The sequence below is a fragment of the Apostichopus japonicus genome, chromosome 16 (assembly GCF_037975245.1).
Source record: "Apostichopus japonicus isolate 1M-3 chromosome 16, ASM3797524v1, whole genome shotgun sequence".
In the NCBI taxonomy this organism is placed as follows: Eukaryota; Metazoa; Echinodermata; class Holothuroidea; order Aspidochirotida; family Stichopodidae; genus Apostichopus; species Apostichopus japonicus.
This window is the reverse complement of record NC_092576.1, coordinates 5,157,475-5,184,271: the sequence shown is the minus strand read 5'-3', so window position 1 is coordinate 5,184,271 and position 26,797 is coordinate 5,157,475. Positions and strand designations below refer to the sequence as shown.

The window sequence follows — 26,797 nt, the reverse complement described above, 5'->3', positions numbered from 1 at the left end:
AAAGTCTCAATATGTGTTTGCTGATGAATTTCGGAATAAAACAGGTGGGTTTAATTGAGAAAAGCTGTCGCAATCAAAAACAAGAAATATATATATATATATATATCTTGGAGCGGCACGATAAATAAAACTGTTACTACTATCTCACGAAACCCTTTGGTAACAAATTCCTGTTCTGGCACTCTTGAAATAAGTATTGGCTGCTAGAAAATTAAGACAAACTTCACATCTGTTCCAATACCCTTGTACCAGCCTTAATCGTCCTGATTAAATGTACTAAAGTTATTCTTATGAGTAGGTTGTAGATGTTCCTTTAAATGTTTAAGTCTTCTGTAAACCGTAGAGATGGGATTCTGGAGGAAGGTGAGTGAAGGGAGAGGAAGGGGTTGTTCTGATTTTGTTGTTTTCTTTCTAAATGTAAAGTTCTGTATTTTTTTCAGGGAGAGTCACTACCCGACAAGCCATATAAGTTTTTTAGTACGCTTCCTTTCACAATTTTTGTTTCTAATCTCCTTCTATGTTATATGTTAACTTATGTTGTGATAGAACAAAAATATATGAAAAAAGAAAAGAAAATGTAAGCTTGTTTTTAGCATATTCAACCATCGTTGTTTACCATCTTCTCTACGATACGAAAATACAAATACATAATATATACAATCATACAAAAGAATAGAGAGATCCATCCATCCATCTTTAGACTATTGTGATATTGTCTTTACAAGGATTTCAAACTTTGACCTCTGTTAACCTGAAAGACATTTGACCCTTACCAGTGATCTACATAACATATCCGACGTCCCCACTTCTTGTTCCAGTTCTTGTACAACCTGTACTCTCTATAGGGAATCAGCATCATAGGCGTACCGAGTATGATATTTAATCAAGCTCTTTCTCTCTCACATGCCATCATAATCGCAAAGATTCCTTTGCTTCCGGTGAAGAATCAAATCAGAAGCTGGTCGGATTAGCGATTTCCTGCCATGTTTCGTTTGACAACGTTATGCAATTTACAGCATTGCACACCGTATCGTACATGTTTGCCATTATTTATTTCGAATGCTCAGCAAGGTTCTTGCACAATGCAAACCTGCCTATTAAGTACAAATCTTTAATTTGACAGCTAAATATTCATGTCTCAATAGGGTTATTTCTATTAGGCTAACAAGTTGGATCTACATACCAAGAGTGCAGTTCAACAGAGATGTATTTTATAAGTTATCGTGTTGACAAAGGTTTCGACCATTGAACGGGTAATCATCAAGTTGGATCTACATACCAAGTGTAATCATATAATATGAGTAATATTTATAGCGCATAACCAGCAATACTGCTCAAAGCGCTTTACAAATGTCAATTCTAAAAACAAATAGTTAAAAAAAAATTAATATTATAGATATCTATAGCACAATAAGGCACAACATGTAAAAGCCTTAAGCAACAATATAGTAATAAACAACCAATACTAAACCATAAAAAATAGAACACTAAACGTAGTAAAAACATTCTTAAAAAGAAAGGCTAAGAATTAAGTAATAGTTCCAAACGTAGTATGCATATTACAAATTAAAACACAGTCAACTATACACAGAGAAAGCGAGTCTAAAATTTTAAACTTCACTCGAAAATCTATTGGTATCCAATGCAGTGATTCCAGTAGTGGTGTGACATGGTCTCTTTTCCTTTTCTTACAAACTATACGAGCAGTATTATTTTGAAAAAGTTCCAGCTTGTGAGTTGTAGAGTTGGGGAGTCCAAAGAGCAGGCTATTTCCATAATCCAGACGGGACGTGATAATAGCGTTGACCAATGTAGCAGTGGCATCACGAGTCAGAAGTGGGCGGATATGTGATATCTGGCGGAGATGCGAGTCGCACGTCCTAACAACACTGTTAGTATGGGGGATCATGCCTAATTCTGGGTCTAAACGGCTCGTATGTTACGGGCTGATACACTTGCAGCAACCTTTGTAGTTCCTAAAGTAATAACTGTGACGTGTGACAGCAACTTCTTTGTACTTCTTTTACAGATAATTATAAATTCGGTTTAGCATAATTCAACTTCAGGTGGTTGTCTGTCATCAATTCTCGTATTTCTGAGATCGCACTATCCAGTCGACGTAGCACAGTATCAGCATGATCATTTGGATCACATGAAACATATAACTGCGTGTCGTCAGCATACATGTGTAGGTTAATTCCGTGTTTCTCTGCAATTGCGAAGGGTGGAGATGTATACAATGGATACATGTATGGACCCAATTCCGAACCCTGTAGAAAGCCTGTTAGTAAGTCCTTACTAGCTGAAGACTTGCCATTTATCACAACTGAATGGGTACGTTGTTTCAAATAGGACACAAGCCATGACTGTGCGGTACCTGTGACTGCAAACGATTCAGTAAGACGGTGAAGTAAAATATGTATGGTGTCAAACGCTGAAAAGTGTGAAGTTCAACAAAGATTTATATTTGAGTTATCGTTTTTACAAAGTTTACAGACTTTGACCTCTGTTGACCCCAAATGACCATTGAACTTGTACTCATCAAGTTGGATCTACAAACCAAGTGTGACGTTCAACAACCATTGACTATTTGAGTTTCCGCGTAACCTAATATAACCGTTGACCTTCACACAAAGAAAATCAGAAAAAAAAATCGGTTTTGTAAACTTGATATGACAGGTCCACATAACAGGTATGGGGTTAATCCACCATGAACGTTTTTGAGTCACCGTGTTTCGAATGAGGTGTCACACGCACTCCGTTACCTTCACGCAGATTCACATAGGTCCTCAAACCAAGTTTTATTTCAATCGTGACAGTTCGTTTATTATTTTTGTGTCACTTGTTGAATTCATCCTTTATTGTTTATTGTATGATTTTCATGAGCAATAAAAAAAATGCAAGGTTAAATGCCAAAAAAAAAAAAAGTTTTATTTCAAACTTTGACCTTTGGTGACCCAAAATAACATTTTACCTCTTCATAAAATAATAGGCACCTTCTACTCAATGTGATACATCCACATGCAAATTAGGATATCTGTTCGAGATTCCATTCTTCAGACATTGTGTTTATTATGATTACACATGTTGAGCTCCAGTGACCTCAAATGACCTTTAACGTTCTCAAAACGATATCCTCTTTGTACTCAATATGGGGTATTAAATTTATCGAAGATTCCCTGTGTGTTTACGAGCGAAGCTGCATTCTTCCTTATCTTTTTTAGTCCTATATGTTAAAACGAGGGATGATTCAGTTGCATCATACGGACGTCGTCCACCTGCCTTTCGAATTTGAAACGTTCACATCGGAAAGCGATTGATTATGATCCGAGTCTTCCAAAAGCTTTGCTCTAATTAATTGAAATATACAAATATATGTTAATAAATCAAGCAGAATAGGTGCATGTTTCCATACTCATTAAATCATTGTAAGTGATTAGTGATTAGTAATAACTCTACACATTGTACATTAGCTTAGTGAGTGTGCGTGAAGGACGACATATGTAGTGCAGTTTATTATTGTACACAAATGACTACACTAGTACTGTACCCTAGGGCTTGTACAAAAAGTAAGACATTAGTACTGTAGCTTATTGTCTGTGTACATATGACGACTTTAGTACTGTGGCTTAGGGCTTGTATGACAAGGGTATAGCTTATTGATTGTACATAAAGAAAGATATTAGTACAGTAGCGTATTGACTGTGCACATATGGTGACATTAGTAATGTAGCTTATTGATTGTACATAAAGAAAGATATTAGTACAGTAGCGTATTGACTGTGCACATATGGTGACATTAGTAATGTAGCTTATTGATTGTGCACAAATGATGACATTAGTACTTTAGCTAAGTGAGTGTACACAAAAGACAACCTTGTACTGTATATATCTTAATGAGTGTACCCAAATGACGACATAATTACACAAATGACGGCATTACTACTGTTGCTAATTGATTGTAAACAAATGATGATATTAGAACTGTAGTAGTTTTTACAACACACAATATATTATTTTGTTACCTCTGAATGTAGAACACGGTTTATCAGTTCAGATAAGGAATCGCAGTATTAAGACTTACCCTTCCGTTTGGTCGGTCTGAAAGCAACAAATGGGTAAGAATATGATCACATACAACATTAACATGTAAAATCTGATCAACAAGAAGAAAAGACAGTTAGCATGTTTTATGTAACAAACACAAGGTTAAACACATTGAAACTGTGAATAGTGATCTGATTCCAGTTATTATATTATTCAGTTGGGGTGGGGGGGGGGCAAACCTGCCAGCAAGACTATCTAAGCGGAGCGCCACCATCGGTTGGCGCGGAGCGTACAAGAAATTTTTGGGCTTTACAAACCCTCCAGATGGCCGGAAATGGCACTTCCCGAGTGCTCTAAGCTGCATGTACCCATCCTTGAAATATGGATCTCATGTCTGCAATTGTATCTAGATAGTTAATTATCGTTTAAAAATTTGAAGAGGATTGATAGTAGAACATATGGTCAGATGGTGATGTACAACTTTTGTTATACGTCACTATCTAAGCGAAGCGCCATCATCAGTTGGCAAGGATCGTCGAAATTTTTGATGAAAGGAACCCTTAGATCGGTAAAATTAACACCCATATAGGCTTTAAATTGCATCTAAACAATTAATGAACGTGTGTAAAGTTAGGGAGGACAGATAGAAGAACTTATTTGGTGATGCACAACTGAGGCTTATACGTCACTATTTAGACGGTGCACCACCATCAGTTGGCGCGGCGTGTCGAAATTTAAGCAAAAAGGAAATCCTAGATCAGCAAATATGACACCTCTGGTAACAATAAATCACATCTCGACAGTTCTTTCCCCCTAAAATTATTAGTATATTGTGCATTGGACCGATCAAGAATATGTTCAGCACCCACTTCGAAATTCTCCCCGCGGTCCCCACTTCTTGGAGAACTTGGCAAATATTAGGGGCTGAACATACCTTTCCCCCCACACTTTTTTATGGGGGATAAGCCCCTCAAGTCTATGGGTTCCGTCGCCACTGAAGTCGAGGCGGGGTGACTGTTTGGTTTTTACAATGTGACTAGGTGTATCATGGAGCAATATATTTACGGGTCATTTCATAGTACTGGCTGAGATTTGAAAATGAAATTATTACCTGGCAGTACCAGCATTATGTTTGAACTATTGCCATATTATCAGGCAACATAGAAATTCATAATAAATACTTGAATGTTACTTACTGTTCATGAAGGGCTAGACCACTGGGGGTGGGGTGGGGTGGGTTGTGTGTCATGTGTCAGTGTATTGAACTTAATTATTGATATACCCAATATGCAATTCTGGCTTTTGTAAATCGTTTCTCTGGATTTAGTTATTCAACGCATTCAGTAGAGCAGCAACGTTGAAAATCAATTCCTGAAGCTAGCACTGTAGCACATGCCGCGGATTCATCACATGCAGAATTGAATCGCTAGTGTGTTAGCTCCAGGATTCGTGCAGGAACCTGTGCTGCGAACCATGTGCTAGCTCCAGCTCCAGTTATTCATGCTACATGTTACGATGTTAAACACAAATTCGACTAAGATTCGAAACAAATAGGCCTATTTGATAGGGAATAATTTCGATTAGGGTTGTGCACATTTGTCTACGAAAACGACAAAAAAGTAAATTAAGGTTTGGGAAAAAGTGGGGGGGGGGGGGGCAAATGCCCCCTCTTGCCCCCCCCCCGTAATCCCGCCCATGCATAACTTCTTAAAATATGTGCTACCATGTTATCACAAGAAATTCACCATGGTAACCACACTATCTTGTTGTGAACACAGTTAAGTCATGTTCGTAGTAGCGGAACCAAGGTGCGGGGAGGACATGACATGTTGGTGAGGGCATCCCCAATCATGTTTACTCTTGGTCCCCCAGTCGGCTCCTCCTCCCTACACGGGAGTGTACGTTCATATTTTCTTAATGTCCATTGTTGAAGTCCCTTGTGGTAACACATTAATTTGTTTTGCAATTAGTACAGGTGATGTTCATGGGAACATGTGACACATAGCCAATTACCAGTTAAAATGCATAACATATTTACTTCCTCTTACACGGCAGTCCAAGAACGGTGGATCCCATCTTAAAATGGGGGAATTTGACTAAGATTTTTCGAACTTTGTCCTCTGTGACGTCTAAGGCAAACTCAACAGCAACGGGCAGTGAGGTACGTAGGGAGCTATCATAAGGATGGGGAGTGGAATGGGAAGGGAGAATAACAACCGGTGGTCACTTTGGGTATCTCTACTTTTTATGCTTCGTTGGGCCACTGCAGATGGTAAACTTCAACATTTTATCTCGAAATTTTGACTGTTCACCCGCTTAACCTCGCTTTTGTTTATATAAATTCCACTTTTGTCTCTAAGTTGTAATACCTAAATTTATGTTTCTTATCATAAAATGTCGATCGTTTCGACCTTTTTTTTACCTCTTTGCTTGATTTCGTCCCATAGAATAAGAAATGATGTTATTTAACAATTTCAATTTTTTTTTTCTATATTTCTATATTCTCTAACCTTCGACTACTATACCTCAAACTTCCAACCATTTCCTCAAACTGACGTCATTTAATCTCAAAACATCGAGTTGTTTTTAGTTTATGAATATTATTTGCGCTCTATGTTTTGGTTTGTCAAATACAGGTTTTACTACAGACCAAAAAGTGGGGTGGAGAATTAAGCCCACGACCAGACAACCTCACCAGGCCCTGCCGTCTCTGGGGTCATCAAGGTAAATAGTTGTCCTAAACTAATGATATTTTAGGGAAAGAAAATGCGGGAGAACGGAAAGCGTGTATTCATTGATACACTAAAAACCCATATTTTGTCCTACCCAAATAATATGGGTCACATAATTGTATAAACACATACAAATCCTTACATTTTACTCGTAAGTACAATGTTTTCTTTAATATTTTACCAAGTTTACCACAATATCTATAGAATCCTTGCCTGCTCGTAGAATAATTTGATAAATTAATCTGACGAATAGTACAGGCATAATTACCACTTATAATGGGATACTAAATTTACCAGTTTACTTACCACTTCTTCATTTGCCTTCTCTTTCTGTAATACAAGTGTAAGACATGAAGTTCAATATTATCACGCACATAAACAGAACATACAAAACTAACACGGAAAGAAAACGTGAAATGAAATATTTTCTACTAAATTGGAAGTGACCTTTTTCTGTGTATTTATTTACTTTATTACAGTTTGTTTCTTGTGAAGAAGATAATTTGAGAGTATCTGTTTGCCAACGACAATCACATAAAAGTGTAATACAGAACTTAAAACGTAATGTGTTTATAAGGGTTCTCTATACTTTGGGTTTGTTCATAATTAATTCTGCAAGAGGTAATAAATCATTTATAATAAATCTCAAACCACCAGCTTGGCTTTGATTGTAGAGAAGATGTCTATAAGATAGGAAACCATGGTAATGTGGAGAGTTATTACAGTATGGCAAACAAAAAGACATACCTCAAACTTCTTTAACTGAAAGACAAGATGTGAAACAACCGACAGGTTAATGTTGTCACTAAGTTAAAGATACAAATTTAACATAATATGATAAACTAATTACTGCTTAATTGCACCATAGTGATACGATTAATATCATGGGAATTAATCGCTCATTGTCTTAAAAATGCAAACATTGTCCTGTTTCTTAAATATCCATTCCTCTGTTTATTTCTAACTTAGTCTACAGTTAGCATAATTTGTAGGCAAGCATACCAGCTAATATACCAGACATGCAGTGACCGGAAGTGGAAATGTAAAGGCAATGTAACTTTTCCCCAAATAACAGAACCCTTTATTCGTTCCTTCTACTCATGATACAGCTGCAAAACACCATTGCCTGTCTATATAGATGAATATTCAGTGTAATACACTGATCGACTTGGCATAAGGTAATTCTAACACTACATTCGTGGTTTCTTTAGAAGACTTGGCCTAATTATAATATACTGATATACTATTAAATAAATTCTACACACATTTTAAGCCGTTTCATTAATAAATACGAAAAAATAGGCAATTGATTCTACTTCTTAACATCATCCTGATATATCCAGGCCATTTCTGTTCTGTCTAATATATCCTCTGAAAAGCCGTGGCGCAACCACCTCCTCCTCCCCCTCCCCAGAAGTAAAACGTAATTGCGCCACTCCTGAAAAATATGAGTCGTTGAACGGAACCAAGTGTTGTTGACTTCAACTGTTCACATGCCTGTTTGCACTGGATTGAAATATATTTTACTAAGTTATGTATACTTACAAGCCAATTATATATATAATTTTCTAGAGGACCTTGTGTTTTACTCTGTGTGAATAAACAAATAACAACATGATAAGTACACCTTACTTCCCTTGATATGTATGCAAGAAGACCTTAGCAAGAACTTGATGGGTGTTATTAAGACGTATCCCAGATGAATTTGACTATGTTAGTTCTTCTACTATGTAAACGGTATATTTAATAATAAGTCTATTTAAAATGATATCTTCATATACCATATGTTACCAGGACATACCTCCCACTGTCCAGTGTCGTAATTAATACGCTGTAATCCTGCAGCTGCAACACCAGGAATCCAAACAACTGGAAGAGACCGTAAAAAGTGTTTTCTTTAGTCTTGTATCTATGAAAACTTGAAGGTGTAAAACATTTAGTACTAGCCCGTGTTGTCATTTACATCCGTTTTGAAGACTATACTTGATAAACCTAGTAATTCCCGATTCAACAGATGAATTGTGCGCTCTGTATTTGTAGCACAAGTAACAGTCTTCTTGACATTCGTTTAGTACCCCTTCAATTATAGTACTGGCGTCCTGTTCTCAACACATACTTGCTTTAATGATGTTATTAATCGTGTAGTTGCAATGATTTACACAACTTCATTTAACGTCCTCAACATTTAATTGTAAAGATTAATTTATAGTTAGATTAATTTATTAAACTGCAGTCTTACCTGATGGTTTCTGCTGTAATGTGCTCAACTTGTTCTCAAATTCAAACGGCAGCAGAATTCTCTCAATCCTTGAGAAGAAATTGTATTAATTCGTCAGTTTTTTTGCCATTAGATACACTAAAAGGTGTGCATTATGATACTCTTATTGTTAAGTCTGCAAATACGGGTTGAATTATTTATTATCGTTTTCGTTCCATTTCACGTCTACTGCTGCCTGCGCAAATGAAGGAGCACATCAACTTATTTGTTTGATAGATAAATCAATCAATTCGCTTATAGCAGTACATACTGTATGTAAGCACGAGATGGTTCGACGTATTGCTAAAATGTCTTCACATATAGTTATACTCTAATAGCAATTATTCCAACAAATAGGTAATTGAATAAATGTAATTCTTTCTCAGACGATATGAATAATAGGCGACTGTTCAATATAACAACGCTTACTTGATTTCAGTCGGTGGACTTCTGTGACACGCATATTGTAGGATACTTATCAATTTGGTTAAGTCCCATTGTTGCCATTTTTCGTTTTCAAAGTACAAACTTTTCAAGGTGTTAATCGGAGGTAAAACTGCTCCAGAGCTAAGATTAATAGCTACACCGTTATCTTCAACTGACATGAAGCTGTCTCGCAGTATAACCATTTCAATGTCAACCTATTGAAGAAATTAACTACATAATAAGTTTGAGCAAACATGAAGGAGGAACCTTAAAACATTATCAACGTTATTTTGATCATTGACTAACTAGGATAGATCACAAGGTTTTTGCAAAGATTGGCTAACAATAATACAGTTTACAATTGATATAACAATAATAGGTGTGTCTGTCATATCGTGTGAAATAAATCCTAACATGAAAATCGAAAATTGAAACATGACAGTTGTCTCAAATTAGCTTAGTTAATTTATATTGATAATATTGATATGACGATGCTTAATGTGTGTTTTTTTGCTTCATGATTCTTTTTAATTAAGTAATGCCTATAGGTCTGAGTTGAGATAGGTAAGTCCTTAACATGATGTGGGTCGGAAAGCAAACTGCTAATTGGCAATGGAGATGAATATCAGCCAAACAAAGATGCTTCATCTCTGTAACAACAAAAAACGTTTTCATTCATTTAATACAGTAACTATAAAAATATTTTTATGTTATATTCATATCTTAATCGCCGTAACTTGAAGCATTTAAAGTTTACAAATTATTCTTCACAAATACGCAACAAATTTACATATTTCATGATAGTTATTCAACATCACGTGTGTGATTTCGAAGTCCATTATTTTACCTAATTATTAATCAGTTAAATCGTATCTATATTACAAAGTGTTAATACACTTTGCAGTGTTCTTCTGTAGAGTTTGAAAATTTCTAAATGAAGTGGACACTAGTTGCAGGAAATTTTGTTTTAACATTTCACATATCATTTGCTTCAACAGAAACAAGTATTTTAGAGAAGTAAACAAGAGTTTTTACTCACTGAAGGTCAAAAATAAGTGACGTCGCTGTTTGAAATATTGTTCAATGATCGAAACATCATGCATTTTTAAGACAAGACTGAACGGTTAACATATTTCACAATTTTTTCACTTGTTAGATGTATATATGAACCTAGTGGATAGTGTGGCTAATGTGAAATTTAAACAAAATAGAATGAAATAACGAATGTAACTATCTATGGATCGGTCACCTTTATTCTCAATGTCTCATATTTTCAGATCCTTCCACCACCTGTTATGGTTTGACAAAAGAACCTTAAGTACATCATTTCATTATTGCTTATTCACACTGAATCGAAAGTAAGGTAATTTAAATCAGAAAATTCCTGTAAAAAGTTTTTCACCTGGTCTTGAGATGCTTTCATCAACCTCTTTACTATCCCATCGTGTGTATATCGTGTTTGGTCCTCCGAAAGAATATCTGTCTTACACAAGGTATTAAAATGAAAGAACAAGGTCGATTTATGAGTAACAGTCTTACAATCGTATTTAATTTTATTCTGGGTCAATAACTTAAGTTTATACGCAAGTGCAGTACAGGAGACTTGCTAATACAAGCTGAGAACGAGTAGCTTCTTACATCAAAATTTAAAATGTAAAAATCAGCATAAACAGGTAGAGTATTTACATTTTGTTCATAATAATTAAACAGATGAAACTAATTTGAAAAATGTTGTTATTATAACAGGTTGCTTTCACCAAGATCTCTAAACATATTATGGGTCCGTTTGGCTAACATCATTACATTTACTTGGTTTAAGTCTGATTGTTATTATTATCACCAAAGCTACACCGCAAACTGCTCTAATTTGTAGTGAAACTATGAAATATAGTACTGCGTTCCCAATACAGTTAATTGAAAAACGACAAAAAGTGCACTAGAATGTTAGTGCTATCCAGGTTTGTGGCTATGAGTCCTCAAACATGGTAGAACAGGAATCGCCGGAATGCATTTCAAGAATTCTATACCAAGGAGGGTTGAGAGGTCATAAAGAGCATCTCGGAGAGTCTTAACCAAACGTGTACGGGGGATGTCATATGTGAGAGATGCCCTATTATTGCAATGGAAGACCCCCATCCCACCCCTCAATGGTACACGTTGGAGTTAACACAATGTCATATCAATAATGGGAACATGGACCAGCCATTGGTGCAGCTATAGGAAAAGTTGAAGAAGAAACTCAGAAGTTACATATTGCAATGGCTTCGAAGTATTTTAAGTATAAATCCATTAAGTAGAGATTCATAATACGGGAAAATGATTTCACCATGTAGAGTTATCTAAGTCAGCGTCGACAACAGTCTGATTGCAAAAAGAAACCCTGAACCGAATTAATTAAACAGAAGTATATTAGATACTTCGGAGTAAGATTGACATTTGTGATTAATCAATAATTTACCTTTAGGTCGGCGGCGGCGGATGCTGCTGCGGCGTCTGCTGCTGAGGCTGCGGTAGAACACGATCAGAAGTACGACGATGCAACTAATCATCACAAATAACACAACAACAACAACAACATCCCAACTAGTTCGTCCTGCCTCCTCTGAAATGCCAAGAGAAATGGTCAAAATATGAATAACAACAATTCCAGATACAAAGTGACATCATCTCCAGATAACAAATCAACACAGCTATGTTAAATTGGTTGACAATAGCCCAAACATGCATGTGAACGATATACAACGGTATGTCAAATCGGTATCAAGAACTATACACCGTATAAAAGTAAAAGTACATCACTTACACGTTGATTTAATTAAACTCTGTCCCTTTATTTGTAACGCTTCTCCTTCAATTCCAAATCAAAACAACAAATGTATTCGATCAGGTTAGGTTAACCTGCACATAAAATAGTTATGGGGAAGTTCTTACCCTGAAAAGTTACATCAGTTGATGTAAATTTCGTTGTAACACCGTCAGTGCTATAAACACAAGTGTACGTGCCCAAGGTAGGATTTCCAACCGTGTTTATGACCAGAGAGTTATTTTGCAATGTGAATCCATCAGGCATCATAACTTCACTCATACTTTTAGTTCCAAATGCAATAATTTCTTCCGTTTGACCCACTTTTTTCCATATAAAGAATAACACATCTTTCCCGCAGTTCATAACCACTCTTTCATTAGGAGTTACAAGCAGATTTTCGCTAGATGCTTCCAGTGTCCCGCTTTCAACCAGTATCGTAGATTCATTGTTACCTACCTTAGACACATTGCTTCTCGCTGCACAGACGAATAAACGTAATGAGAGAGAGGTTGGTAACGAAATATTCACAACAGTATGGTAAGATTGTAATTCATTGACACTGATTTTTACAGCTTTCGACTGAGAAGTGATATGTTCATCCCCAGTGTTAGTTCTTGACTTCCATGACAAATCATCTAATACTGCACCTACTCGTAAAACACTACAACTTAAACTTGAAGCAGCGTTTAATTCTAAAAAGCATAAAGATTTCTGGTAACATCCAGTAGCATCAATGGTTGGGTACGGTTCAAGTGGTTTATCTGCAAATTGTGAAAAGAAAGACGTATTACAATAATAGTGTCCAGCCAGAAAGTATAAGGCATGTTTATATGGTCTTTTATTAATTGTGTTGGGTTTACTAACAATTAAAGGGCGCAAGGAAGTCGGTACTCTTTGTTAAATATTTCAACAGGAAATGTAAGCTTTAGCTTGTTCCTCACAAAGATATTATAGTTAGATGATTAACTGAAAATAGTATGTTAACGACTGTAATTACCAAATGACATCCAGTTGTCAAGTGGACGCTGCATGTTATTTATATTTATTCGTAGCTTCATTATAGGGTCTTAATGTGATGCAGTGTAGTTCGACCGTTAGATATATATACTCACTATGAAAGTGGCTTCAGTGCTAATGGTATTTCAGTAATGTAACTTTTTACACTGTTGAACCATTGCAACTCTATTAAAGTAGGCTACAAATCACATGAGAATATTTGATCTTGTGTATGGTTTTTATGCGGACAGAGTCTCACTTTTCTCTTTTTTTCATCATTTGTATTATAACATATGAGTGAGTGAGTAGATGAATAAAGGGATGGATTGATGAATGAAAAAAAAACACCGATGACTTCTTTTATTGTCAGCTAAAGGGAGACATGTCTGAAACATGATAACGAGATATGATAGGAGAATGTGATGATCATCGAGGAATCCTTTACCAAGCTTTTATTTGTTATAAACGCAAACGCTTTCTGAGAAGAAATCTCCAAATAGTAGGCGTAAAATTGGTCATTGGCTGGATTGTTCTCTTAGGATGACTTGAGGTTGAATATTTACATGAGCTAGAGAAGTTTACAGAAAAGGGTTCGGAGATCAAACGAACAGGCATGTATCTAAAACTTATGCGAGGGATTTACCTGAGTTATGCTTATGACAAGTTTCGTCGGTCTCTATCAAGCGCCAGTCGAAATGCTGACCCTCTTATTTTTTTTCTTCTGTGGATTCCACGTTGCATTGTGCTCTACCTCTTCTTTCCAAACTCTGAACTCGGTCCAGTTTTTCGACAGATATGCATGTTGTTATCAAAGAAAACGACTTACCGTAGACAACTACACGGACATATTCAACGATTGGATCATCTTCTGTAGTCGCCAATGTTGATACAACGAAATAAGTATTATGTTTGGTGGAAACTTTGTTGATAACAAGAGATCCATCAGGTTGAACACTGTATTCTCCGGACTCGTATCCGGGTTCAAATACAAAACCTTCTCTGTTGGAAATTAGTTGTCGATCTTCGCTAGTCAAATTGGAGGAGTTGTACCAAACTGTTCCATATAAACCACCAGGAAAGTTGCAGGATATCATACCTTTCTTTCCCAATTGCAGATATTGCGGAGGCTGGCACTTATCTGATGAGACAACCGTGTCTGTAATTGAAGAAAAAAAGACATTTACCTTGTTCCATGTCAAATGAAAGTTGTAGTATATTTTTCTCTCAGACCAAGTTCCATTCTCCAGTCCAAAATGTATAAATTGTTAAGTCTAAGGAACATAGAACCATCATATGAAATTGTAATGAATTTTGCCTTGCATTCAACTACAGTTAAAACAATACCATGCAATTGACATCCTTACCCAAACAGAATAGCATCTCCACATTGCATTTCCATCAGTTTGCCAGACACATTCACCACACTTACAAAGGTCACCACTCCCAACCCTTACCTGACAATTAGTCCCTCCCAATGCTGGGCATATGCATGTGATTTACCAAGCTTTTATTCGTTATAAACGCAAACGATTTCTGAGAAGAAATCTCCAAATAGTAGGGGTAAAATTGGTCATTGGCTGGATTGTTCTCTTATCGGAGGATGACTTGAGGTTGAATATTTACATGAGCTAGAGAGATGTACAGAAAAGGGTTCGGAGATCTAACGAACAGGCGCGTATCTAAAACTTATGGAAGGAATCTACCTGAGTTATGCTTATGACGTGTTTCGTCGGGCTCTATCAAGCGCCAGTCGAAATGTTGAACCTCTTATTTTTTTTTTCTGTGGATTCCACGTTGCATTGTGCTCTACCTCTTCGTTCCAAACTCTGAACTCGGTTCAGTTTTTCGACAGATATGCATGTTGTTATCAAAGAAAACGACTTACCGTAGACAACTACACGGACATATTCAACGATTGGATCATCTTCTGTAGTCGCCAATGTCGATACACCGAAATAAGTATTATGTTGGATGGAAACTTTGTTGATAACAAGAGATCCATCAGGTTGAACACGGTATTCTCCAGACTCGTATCCGGGTCCAAATACATAACCTTCTATGTTGGAAATTAGTTGTCGATCTTCGCTAGTCAAATTGGACGAGTTGTACCAAACTGTTCCATATAAACCACCAGGAAAGTTGCAGGATATCATACCTTTCTTTCCCAATTGCAGATATTGCAGAGTCTGGCACTTATCTGATGAGACAACCGTTCCTGTAATTGAAGAAAAAAGACGTTTATCTTGTTTCATATCAAATGAAAGTTGTAGTATATTTCTCTCTCAGACCGAGTTCCATTCTCCAGTCCAAAATGTATAAATTGTTAAGTCTAAGGGACATAGAACCATCATATGAAATTGTAATGAATTTTGCCTTGCATTCAACTACAATTTAAAAATACCATTCCATTGGCATCCTTACCCAAACAGAATAGCATCCTCCACATTGCATTTCCATCAGTTTGCCAGACACATTCACCACATTTACAAAGGTCACCACCCCTAACCCATACCTTACAATTCGTCCCTCCCAATGCTGGGCGTATGCATGTGATGTGATTGAGTAAGTACTTCACCAGACATATAGGAAGTCTTACCGGAAGGCAGGTCTTTCATTTTACTTCTTGTATCTTTATGTAAACCTGTAACCCTTCCTTCTCCCTTACATATACTGTATAACCCACCGCAGTCCCCGGTCTCTTTTTTCATCGTTTGCATTATAAACATATGAGTGAGTGAGTAGATGAATAAATGGATGGATTGATGAATGAATAAACCCCGGATTGCTTTCTTTTATTGTCAGCTAAAGGGAGACAATGTCTGAAAAATGATAACGAGATATGATAGAATGTGATGATCATCGAGGAATCCTTTACCAAGCTTTTATTCGTAATAAACGCGAACGATTTCTGAGAAGAAATCTCCAAACAATAGGCGTAAAATTGGTCATTGGCTCGATTGTTCTCTTATTGGAGGATAACTTGAGGTTGAAAATATGTACATGAGCTAGAGAAATGTACAGAAAAGGGTTCGGAGATCTAACGAACAGGTGCGTATCTAAAACTTATGGAAGGAATCTACCTGAGTTATGCTTATGACGTGTTTCGTCGGGCTCTATCAAGCGCCAGTCGAAATGTTGAACCTCTTATTTTTTTTTCTGTGGATTCCACGTTGCATTGTGCTCTACCTCTTCGCTCCAATGTTTCGACAGATATGCATGTTGTTATCAAAGAAATCGACTTACCGTAGACAACTACACGGACATATTCAACGATTGGATCATCTTCTGTAGTCGCCAATGTCGATACACCGAAAGAAGTATTATGTTTGGTGGAAACTTTGTTGATTATAAGAGATCCATCAGGTTGAACACGGTATTCTCCGGACTCGTATCCGGGTCCAAATACAATACCTTCTCTTTGGCAAATTAATTGTCGATCTTTGCTAGTCAAATTGGACGAGTTGTACCAACATGTTCCATATGAACCACCAGGAAAGTTGCAGGATATCATACCTTTCTTTCCCAATTGCAGATATTGCGGAGTCTGGCACTTATCTGACGAGACAACCGTGCCTGTAATTTAAGAAAAAAGGCGTTTATCTTGTTTCTTATCAAATGAAAGTTGTAGTATATTTTTCCCTTAGACCGAGTTCCATTCTCCAGTCCAAAATGTATTTAAATTGTTAAGTCTAAGGAACATAGAACCATCATATGAAATTGTAATGAATTTTGCCTTGCATTCAACTACAATTTTAAAAATACCATTCAATTGACATCCTACCCCAAAGAGAATAGCATCCTCCACATTGCATTTTCATCAGTTTGCCAGACACATTCACCCCAACCCATCCCTGACAATTCCATCCTCCCATGCTGGGCGTATGCATGTGATGTGATTGAGTTAGTACTTCTCCAGACAGAGGAAGTCTTAATACTGGAGTGCAGGTATTTTATTTCACTTCTTGTATCTTTATGATAACATGTAATCTTCCTTCTCCCATACATATATAACCCACCGCAGCCCCCCCCCCCCCCCAGTCTCCGAGATAAATCCGGTACCCGGTACTGGATCTTACCACTTAAAATGCACCAAAGGATAGCAGGGATCACAAAAAGGTTTGTTGTAGACATCTGAGAAAGAAAAAAAAACACATTTAATTGAACTCCTGACATAAATTCGAACGTGGGACATCATCAAAGAATGGATATCAGGCCTGGTATTCAGAATGGGCACGGATTGCTGTGGAATAATATAAGATGATTTCCAATCTATAATCTACAGATGAGATTACTGTTGGTTTTTATTACAAAAAATAATGATAAATCAAACCCATTTACGTTATACTTGCTATGTAACACTACAAAGACATACACCATACAAGGACATATTGATGGACATGCAGATGTGCAGAACAGAGACAGGCATTAGACTCAGAGATGATGGTGGGGAAGGAGGGATCCTTCGATTTTGGGGCTAGGGGATTGAACCCTTAACTCCATACGTTAGGTCTTAAGGCAATGTAGTGCTTTACAATACTTTTGACTTATTTTCTTTGAGTGTCTTGTTCCCGGAGGAGGGGTCTATTAAAGACAAACATTTACCCCCGATGGACTTTGGGGTTTGGTGCTACCCTCTCCCACCCCCGCCCTCCAGTGTTGTCACACACCAACGATAGGACAACCGTTGCTTCCCACTTATGTAGGTCGACCATTTTTATAGTAAGTCACGAGCAAGGTAGCAAGAGAACCTTTCTTTGATAGAATTTGACACTTCATATCCTCCATATCACTGTAATCACTTGTTTTCGTATGTTTTTCTTTGGTGCTGTTTTTCACTAACCTCCAGTTAATTTACAAGGAAATATAATAAAATCAAATAAGTGAAATCCAGAAATTAATGCTCATAGAAAATGTGAGTTGCGGATTGCCACTTCTCGACGTGGATTGCCAAAGAAAAGGGTTTAAAAGCAGGATTTTAAAGTAATTAGTATATACCATATGTATCAAGGTTAAATCAATTGTTCTGACATATTAAACAGAACGGTCATTTCATGCGAAATGAGCAGATTGATAGAGAAGTTAATAGTTGACCCCTCTCCTAAAATAACATCATCCTTGTTTGATTAAAGCACCGTGAAATTAGAAATAAATAATCAGTTGTAATGCTTTAATATTTGTTCTTTTGAAATTTTGCATAAGAAAATGTTGCTGGCCAAGTGGAATTTTCTTAATTTTTCTAAGCAATTGAACATCCCATTATAAAAACCGGTAGAACTTCATCCATACAAACAGTTATGCAAACTGTATGTTGTTTTAACATTGTATTGTGGAGTTCAACTTAAAAATGCCAATAAATCCAAGTTTTTGTATTCTTTTCTTAAAAAAAGTGCCATTGTTAGTGATAAAGTTAGACTCCTATAATATTACTTCAGGATACTTGAGTGTTTTTTGAGGTTTTACATTATACTATTATTACACTATTAAGTTATGTAACTCCGAAGATGGTATATTATGCTGCGATTCAGTACGTTGAATGCTTGTAGTAGCCAAATAATTTCACTTACCGGTACTTTACTTGTATAGAGTATAAAGTTCTTACTATAAACTAAATTTCGGGGTTCTAGCTTTTTCGATGATACATTTATGAGATTCTAAAGTTGCTACGAAGTGCAAAATCTGTTGTCTTTGACAACTGTATAGTTAAAATGGGTCAGGTTGAAAAAAAAACTGATTTTGTATTGTAGTAGAGATCTGATGTTTGTACAATATATACATCAAGGCGGTATTGACAATGACCGTGAAACGTGATACAGTATGAGCTTGAATAGCAATAACAGGAAGCAACAAGAGCCCAAGGGCACAATATACACACTGTACATATATAATTGGTTGAATTAGAAGACTTTACTATCAAATGAATTTCAACCAGTACATACATGTATGTACAGTGTGTACAGTACATACACTGTACTGGGTGTATATGTACAGTGTGTATATTAGTGATAGGTTTAAACATAGTCTTCTGGCACTCATGGTACTCCATACATATACAAGTACTGTACACACTATACATACATATGTATGTACTGGTTGAAATTCATTTTAGAGTCTTCTAATTAAATGAATTCAACCAGGAGCAGACAAGTACATTGCAAATAGTATTTGTTTATATGAAATGAAAAATTGCACTGTACAATTGAATCACCTTGAAGTACAGTACAATACCCAGGCTCAAAACACATGGAACATCAAAACAGACAAAAACGTTTGTTTGTAAAAATCCCAAACTTTGAGGATTTTTCATTTCAAAATAAGGCAAAACACCCTCCTGAATTTTTTTGTACAAACAGGGTGGTACTATATCTCTTCCAGGAAAAATTATCAGATTTTTTCAACATGACGAGTTTTGAGTTATTTGCCGTCAAAGACGACCTCTTTTGTACATCGGAGCAACTTAACAAAGTTTCATAAATTAATATTGAGAAGAGCTAGAACCCTGAAATTTGTTTAGGTGTAAGAACTTTAGACTTATAATTAAACTATAAAACCCTGACAGCTCTAACATGGTTACTTTGGTAAAAAATTGATATCAAAACCCCTACCTCATGCTGAATCGCAGCATGAAATAGCAACTTTAGAGTTGCACAACTTGCAAACATATTATAGGAAAGCATTGTCATCATTATTTTGTAATGTTTGTACTAGAGATAATAACCTCTGAAAGAATCAAGTACCCTGAAGCAATATTTTAGGAGCAATTCATCAATAAAAATAGCACATTTTTTAGTAAAAAGTACAAAAATCGAATATTTTGACACTTTTAAGATGACCTAACTCCACGAGACAATATTTTTGTAGCCTAATTTTTTCTTTTCTTGTTCTATGGGATAGACTCTATAGGCATCTGTAATAGAAAGGTAGTAGAATGTTTAATTGCTGAGAAATGAGACCTCAAAAGTCAAGAAAATGCCAAAATGCCATGGCGGCGATAAATTGCGGAATTTCAAAGTGTGATAAATCGGCCAATTATAAAGCAATGCAACTGAAATTTTCAGAATATGCTTATGTCATGGTGGTCCAATCATACAAAAAATTTGGGAATTTTTGGAGAGGGTGCAGCAACAGCCATCCGTGATTTGACACGGAATGACCCAACAAGCTTTTAGTCCTTACTAAATCAACAGATATGCACTGATGCCCATCTTATATAACTAGGTATAGCAACGTGTCTCTTTAACCTAAACCCGCGCTATTGTTTGGTAGGAGACACCATTTACAATGAAACTTGTCATTTTCCAAACTTCCTATGTTGATCATACTTTGGTTCCTTCACAAATGGGCTAACCATTCCAAGATTTCACAATAAATTTAACTCAGTTATATAATGTTCCCTCAATGTTATCCATTTAAACGGCGTTTGCAATAGTTATTTATAGTACAATAGTTGGAGTACATCCAGTTAATTCTATATATACATAATAGGCATAGGCTAGTTCATATATTAATATGAACTTTGAGGAAGAGTTTGTGAAGCGATCGTATGCTGAATGTACGCTGATTGTATGCTGTAGAACGATATGCTACTCGGGTTTGCATGCATAGTGTAACGTTCGTCACCGTACTTTTTAGAGGTACTGTAACCTTTCACAATAAGATATGTACATGACATAGTGCTACACATGCATTCGAGCAATTTCACATATTCCGCTTGGTAGCGTTAGCACTTCCTTCTTACTACAGTTAAATATATACTGTTTTGGGGTTGCTGTTCAACTCGATCTGACATTAACAATTTGTAGAGACCGAGTGGGAAAACTCAAAGATTAAAAAGACACCTACACAATCTGGAGTTTTGTGCAACTCTGCTTTATATTCTAAAACACTATTTACAAGAACCTGATGACCAGTCTGACCCTGGCTGGTCATCAGTGTTTCAACCAATCAAAATGATAATACAAAACAGTATCCAATCAAGACATAGTATTTCTTCAAATGCAGGAAGGTCCACCCCAGAAACAACTATAAAGAAAACAGTACCTAAAACGGTACTAATTTAGAATCCGTACCATCCGATATCCGACAGGCTAAAAGAGGGTGCTCTTTTTGATGGGGTGAGCGTTTTTAAATGGGGCTTGGATATTTTGGGGGGACTAAAAGAGTTTGGCGGTTTTCATGAACATAGTAAACTCGCTTCAGCGCTTATGTCCCTTCATTGTACCCATTTCACATCCCCCATACCTTCAACCGTAGTTCTCTCTATTCTTTCTGTCTTCCTCAATCGTTTTCTCGGATGAGACCTACATATCTATGAAGAGAAGAGAAGAGAGGAGAAAACATGATTAATAACATGAGTAACACATAGCAGTAATCGAACCCAGGATGTTAGGATGCGAATTAATAATAGCGCATACTCCTAACCGATCAGGCAGTGAGCCGGATGAAGATTTGGCGTTTGGAAGAAAAATAGTAACCTTAACTTTTCCTTTATTACCATATTTGAATATTCATTACCATATAACAAAAGCAAAATAATGAATATGCAAGCTGTTTAAAGACACACCTTAGTGTTAAATGTGTAGCTAAGTTCCTAACTAATAAAATGGGTTAAGTTCCATGCCCTCTTGGAATCCAAGTTATAGTCGTTCAATAGCAAATACAACCAAGCCAATGAGATATGACAAGACTCCACGAAGGAGAAGCTGACGACTTAAGCTTGGTAAATGTCCAAGGGAGTGTTTATGAAAGGCTACATGTAATAACAATTTGTCTTCACTACGTTCTTATTATCTTAATTCCAGCGAGATAATGTCACCCTAGATAGTTATTTCTGTTAATCCATAGCCAGCTTACTATTTCTCTCCCACATTCATGTCAACACTCCGTATCTCCACCTCCCGTTCTTCTATCTCCTAACACTATTCCCTACTTCATACCCCTAATTCCAAGCCCTATTTCCTAACCCCTAACCCTATTCCCTACTTCCTAACCCTATTTCCTAACCCTATTTCCTAACCATATTTCCTAACCCTCTTCACGTATCTCTCTTCACGTACATCGATGGATTTAACTAGTGTTCAACCGATTATGCATAACAGAAAATACCGATTACCGATTATTTTTTCCATAATCGTACCGATTCCGATTCCGATTATTTGAAAATGAGAAAATATCCCGTATATACGAAATCGGCAATAAAGTTTGACAGAAACAATAATTGTTGTGATTTTCCCCTGTTTCCTTTTGCTTCGTTGTTATACAAGGCTCTAAGGTATCATTTTGTATGTACCAAATTACCTCTGGAGTTTCTCGGAAAGAAAAAAAAAGTGTTTTTTTTTTTTTTAAATGTCCAAAATACGGAAATATGACATCCTACCTAGTCAGTGCTGTGCTAAGCGAATGGCCTAACCACCTCTACGTGAATGTCACCTGTTAATGGCTTGAAATGGGCTAAGAATAGTTAGGCCCCTACTCAAAATATCCATCTCAAAAAGTATCTCAGACAAACCATCCATCTTCAATCTTTACCAAAGTGTAAATTTTAATGACATGTTGCCTTCATTCCGACATTAGTTTCTACTTATTTTCAGTATTATACTGTTTATGAACAAATAGAAATGTTACGAACTTCAAGTTAAACATACCTATTCGTTTCCTATTTAACTCTATTCAGGTTCAATTAGAAAATGTAAGCTTAGGCCAATCAAACTGAAAAGCAAATTGTACCATCGTAACTTGTTTAAAATTACTCTAAAATGTAATACCAGATTGATGTAAAGAAATAATAACAACTAGAAACTACTCCAATATAACATTCCCTCTATAAGACATATTACATACAGTACCTTCCAAACAAATGCCGATTTCCAGCAAATTGAAAGTTTGCTACGCATTTTTTTTTTTTTTTTTGCAAACCGATGGTTAGGCTACATTTCTCATTGACTTAGTTTAGTTGTTAGGCTAACATGTGGTCGAAGATTGCAGTTTCCGTGGATATTTTTATTTTTTATTTGCGACACAACTAGAGCAAATAAACAAATGGCAAGGTTAGATTTCCATGCAGTTGACTTAGTGTGAAGTAAGGCTACCATGTGGTCGGAGATTTGTGAGGATTTTAGGTTATTTTCGCTGGTACTGAAATTGCTTCGTGCACGCCGTAATTTTCCACGGTAACTTCCCGGGGATTGTGCGCGACCCTACCGCACTGCTTCAAATTTGATGCGGTATGTGAAACTGTTTGCGCGATTCGCGCTGCAACTGCAATTCCTAGCTAAAGCAAACGCATGTCACAATTAATTTTACACAGACACCTGATATAACGAGGGCGATTTTCTTATATTTCTATTTCACACTCGTAATTGTGCTTTAGGAGGGCTTTGTAGCACATCGCTCCCGCTTATTTCCGACCTTGTCAAGCACATTCGTTAATTCGCGAAATTGGTATTGCTGCTATGCCTACTGTGCCAAGAAATTTGAAGTCACTAACCACGAGGGAAGCAAAATCGGCGACCCTGGCAGCGTAAATTGATGAAAGTATACACTGTGAAAGACGTATCGAGGGTGTCGTATTTTAATATTGCGTAGTAAAAGAACAAACCTAATACATCAGTTGATATTTTCAACTTCCATATGTTTTTGAATAATGATATTTTAACCTTCCATATGTTTTTGAATAATCGGTATTAAATAACTGGATTCCACGTAATTTTTACCGATTCCGATTATGTTCCGATTATGCAATATTCGTACCGATTCCGATTCCGATTAGGTTAATCGGTTGAACACTAACACTAGATTTAACTATTCCCTATTTCCCTATTTCCTAACCCTATACCGCTTTAACTCATTCAAGCGAATCATTCACGCGACGCACCTATTCACCGACTGTTATTCTATTGAACCAAGCCGGTGCACACGTTCAGCCGGATTATACAGTTGTTCTTCGGCCGATTCGAAGTAAGCTTGCACATTCAGATGGTACGGATTCTAAAGTCAGGCCCCTAAAACACTTACATAAGACTTTTTAGGTATTTACTAACAGGCAAGTAACAATGACACTATATACTAGAAATAGAATATATATGCAAGGTATGTGTCTACTGGTAAGTACTGCACATGTCACTAATTAATTACTATGACATGAAAGTACTGGTATGCAACACACTTCAAAGGGTTGAATGGTGGAAACTAGAGAGAAATGGACTTAATCTCTACAAATTTACTATTAAGCAAAACACTGTTGAACATCAAATTTCAGTACGGTCATTCATTTGAGTGCAAATGGTACCAAACCAGGTCATAAATTGTATTAGCATCTTCACTTTTCAAAGCCAAGTTCAGCAAGTATAGTAGCTAGAATCAATATTACTAAGCTATGAGGAATTACATATGAAATTCACGATAATACAACCATAGCTACTGTTCATATTGCCAATTTATGAGCCATATAAATGAAATAAACATACCATATCAAAGCTGCACAAGGATTACCAAATTACACGTAGTACACAACAGACCTTTACTCCAGTCATATTCGGTTAGACTAGCGAGTACACAAGCTTACTATGACTTCGTTACAACCTAATGCAGCATACGCCTATGTAAAAACGAAACTTAGAGCTAGCCTACTGTCACTAACCTACAACTTACCACCTATTTCCAAAAACGACAGTGTTTAACACAGGTTGCCAAATGTGAACCCATAGTAACTTCAATTCCGTACTTTAAAAAATGCAATTCTGTTGTAAGCTAGGCTACGTCTCTTTGTGTACTGGGTCTAGACAGTATCGCCCTCACAAACTAGAATCAGCATTACCGGATAGAAATCGGAAGCCACTAAATACTAACCCGCGTAGCGGTTCGGTTCATCGGTAAGGATCCCGAGCGAGAATGATCTCACCTGACGTCACAGTCTTGCATAACTACGTAGATGCACATGTTGTACATTTCACGTGTATAGTGCGGGTACGAGCTCGTGTAACACGTACGAATTGCCGGGCCAAGTCCCGCTCGCGATTAAGTAAAAGAGGGGAAAATAGGAGACAAGTACACAAATATATGCAAACGTTTCACGGTTTATTCTTGACATTTTAAGTTAACAAATGTATATAAGAAAGCTGCAATAAAGTACTGTTGTATTTATCTTTATATCTCAAGTAGCAGGTCTCACAAGTTATTACACAGAGTTAACTAACCTCCAAGACCTGGTTGTGTACATATATCATTTTAAAAACTGTGAGTACCGTTTCAAACCCATATATCTATCTTCATCTCAAGTAACAGGTCTCACAAGTTATTACAGAGAGTCAACTATCCTCCAAGACCTGGTTGTGTACATATATCATTTTAAAAACTGTGAGTACCGTTTCAAACCCATATATCTATCTTCATCTCAAGTAACAGGTCTCACAAGTTATTACAGAGAGTCAACTATCCTCCAAGACCTGGTTGTGTACATATATCATTTTAAAAACTGTGAGTACCGTTTCAAACCCATATATCTATCTTCATCTCAAGTAACAGGTCTCACAAGTTATTACAGAGAGTCAACTAACCTCCTAGACCTGGTTGTGTACAAATATCAAATTTAAAAGCTGCAAAATTCACTTCAAACGTTTAGATCTATCTTTAATTCAAATAACAGGTCTCACAAGTTATTACATAGAGTCAACTAACCTCCAAGACCTGGTTGTGTACATATATCATTTTAAAAACTGCAAGTACCGTTTCAAACCGCTATTATATCTATCTCTATCTCATAGCAGGCCTCACAAGTTGTTACATAGAGTCAACTAACCTCCAAGACCTGGTTATTTACAAATATCATATTAAAAACTTCAAGTACCGTTTCAAACCGCTATTATATCTATCTCTATCTCGTAGCAGGCCCCACAAGTTGTTACATAGAGTCAACTAACCTACAAGACCTGGTTATTTACAAATATCATATTAAAAACTACAAGTACCGTTTCAAACCGCTATTATATCTATCTCTATCTCGAGTAGCAGGTCTCACAAGTTATTACATAGAGTCAACTAACTTCCGAGACCTGGGCAAAATAACGTAATTCGGGAACCGAGAGCGCCGAGCACAGTTGCACCCGAAACCGAGTTCCGAGGGCACTCGAAATGGTCCGACCCGCTGTAGGGGTTAGTATTTAGTGGCTTCCATAGAAATCACACCGGTGTGAAGTTAGATACTTATTCCCCGTTCCTCGTTCGACATTCGCGAATGAGTAACTGCTACCGATTCAGTTACGTATTCGACAATGGTATCGACGTAACACCTCTGGCATGACGAAAGCTTTCTTACAAGATGTTCAACATTTGGTCGTGGCAAGAGGTTAATCTATGGGTCATATACTCTAATGAATATTTAGAAGGGTACCATAATGCATCTTTTCCGGTCCGAAGAGTTCTTGACCAACTAAAATGACCACTACTTCATCAGTTTCTAAATTAATGTAACGGGATCTGAAAAAAAATCACTCTAGGCCCTAATCAAGACTAGCACGCCTTGGACCACCTAACCTGTGG

The 26,797-nt window shown here is 36.7% G+C and overlaps 1 protein-coding gene across 3 annotated transcripts; it reads right to left on the bottom strand.

Moving 5' to 3' along the window:
* Window positions 1-324: 324 nt before the first annotated feature.
* LOC139983219 (uncharacterized) lies at window positions 325-25,069 on the bottom strand. Of its 3 annotated transcripts, none has more exons than XR_011798554.1 (17): window positions 24,911-25,069; window positions 21,503-21,569; window positions 17,341-17,395; window positions 16,508-16,837; window positions 15,150-15,479; window positions 14,091-14,420; window positions 12,394-13,029; window positions 11,921-12,064; window positions 10,865-10,941; window positions 9,466-9,677; window positions 9,019-9,086; window positions 8,581-8,648; window positions 8,325-8,369; window positions 7,527-7,541; window positions 7,086-7,109; window positions 4,026-4,101; window positions 325-3,350 (listed from the first exon to the last, which is right to left on the bottom strand). XR_011798554.1 is itself a non-coding variant. In XM_071996621.1 (17 exons), the coding sequence occupies exons 3-17, from the start codon at window positions 17,393-17,395 to the stop codon at window positions 3,260-3,262; spliced, it is 2,442 nt and encodes an 813-aa protein (XP_071852722.1). In that variant the 5' UTR covers window positions 21,503-21,569; window positions 24,911-25,069; the 3' UTR covers window positions 329-3,259. The 3 variants fall into 3 exon arrangements, 2 of the variants coding, with proteins under 2 accessions (XP_071852722.1, XP_071852723.1); XM_071996621.1 differs by having other exon boundaries at window positions 329-3,350; window positions 4,085-4,101; XM_071996622.1 differs by lacking the exons at window positions 325-3,350; window positions 4,026-4,101; window positions 7,086-7,109; window positions 7,527-7,541 and adding an exon at window positions 7,562-7,584.
* Between the last annotated feature and the right edge of the window lie 1,728 nt (window positions 25,070-26,797).

What these genes read in the sequence shown, in the direction of transcription:
- LOC139983219 (XM_071996621.1), bottom strand. Translation starts at nt 17,395, where the DNA reads ATGTCTACAACAAACCTTTTTGTGATCCCTGCTATCCTTTGGTGCATT. An exon ending in TGTCCGTGTAGTTGTCTACG is followed by an intron (nt 15,480 to 16,507) that starts GTAAGTCGATTT and finishes CTTCAATTACAG; the next exon opens with GAACGGTTGTCTCATCAGAT. An exon ending in TGTCCGTGTAGTTGTCTACG is followed by an intron (nt 14,421 to 15,149) that starts GTAAGTCGTTTT and finishes CTTCAATTACAG; the next exon opens with ACACGGTTGTCTCATCAGAT.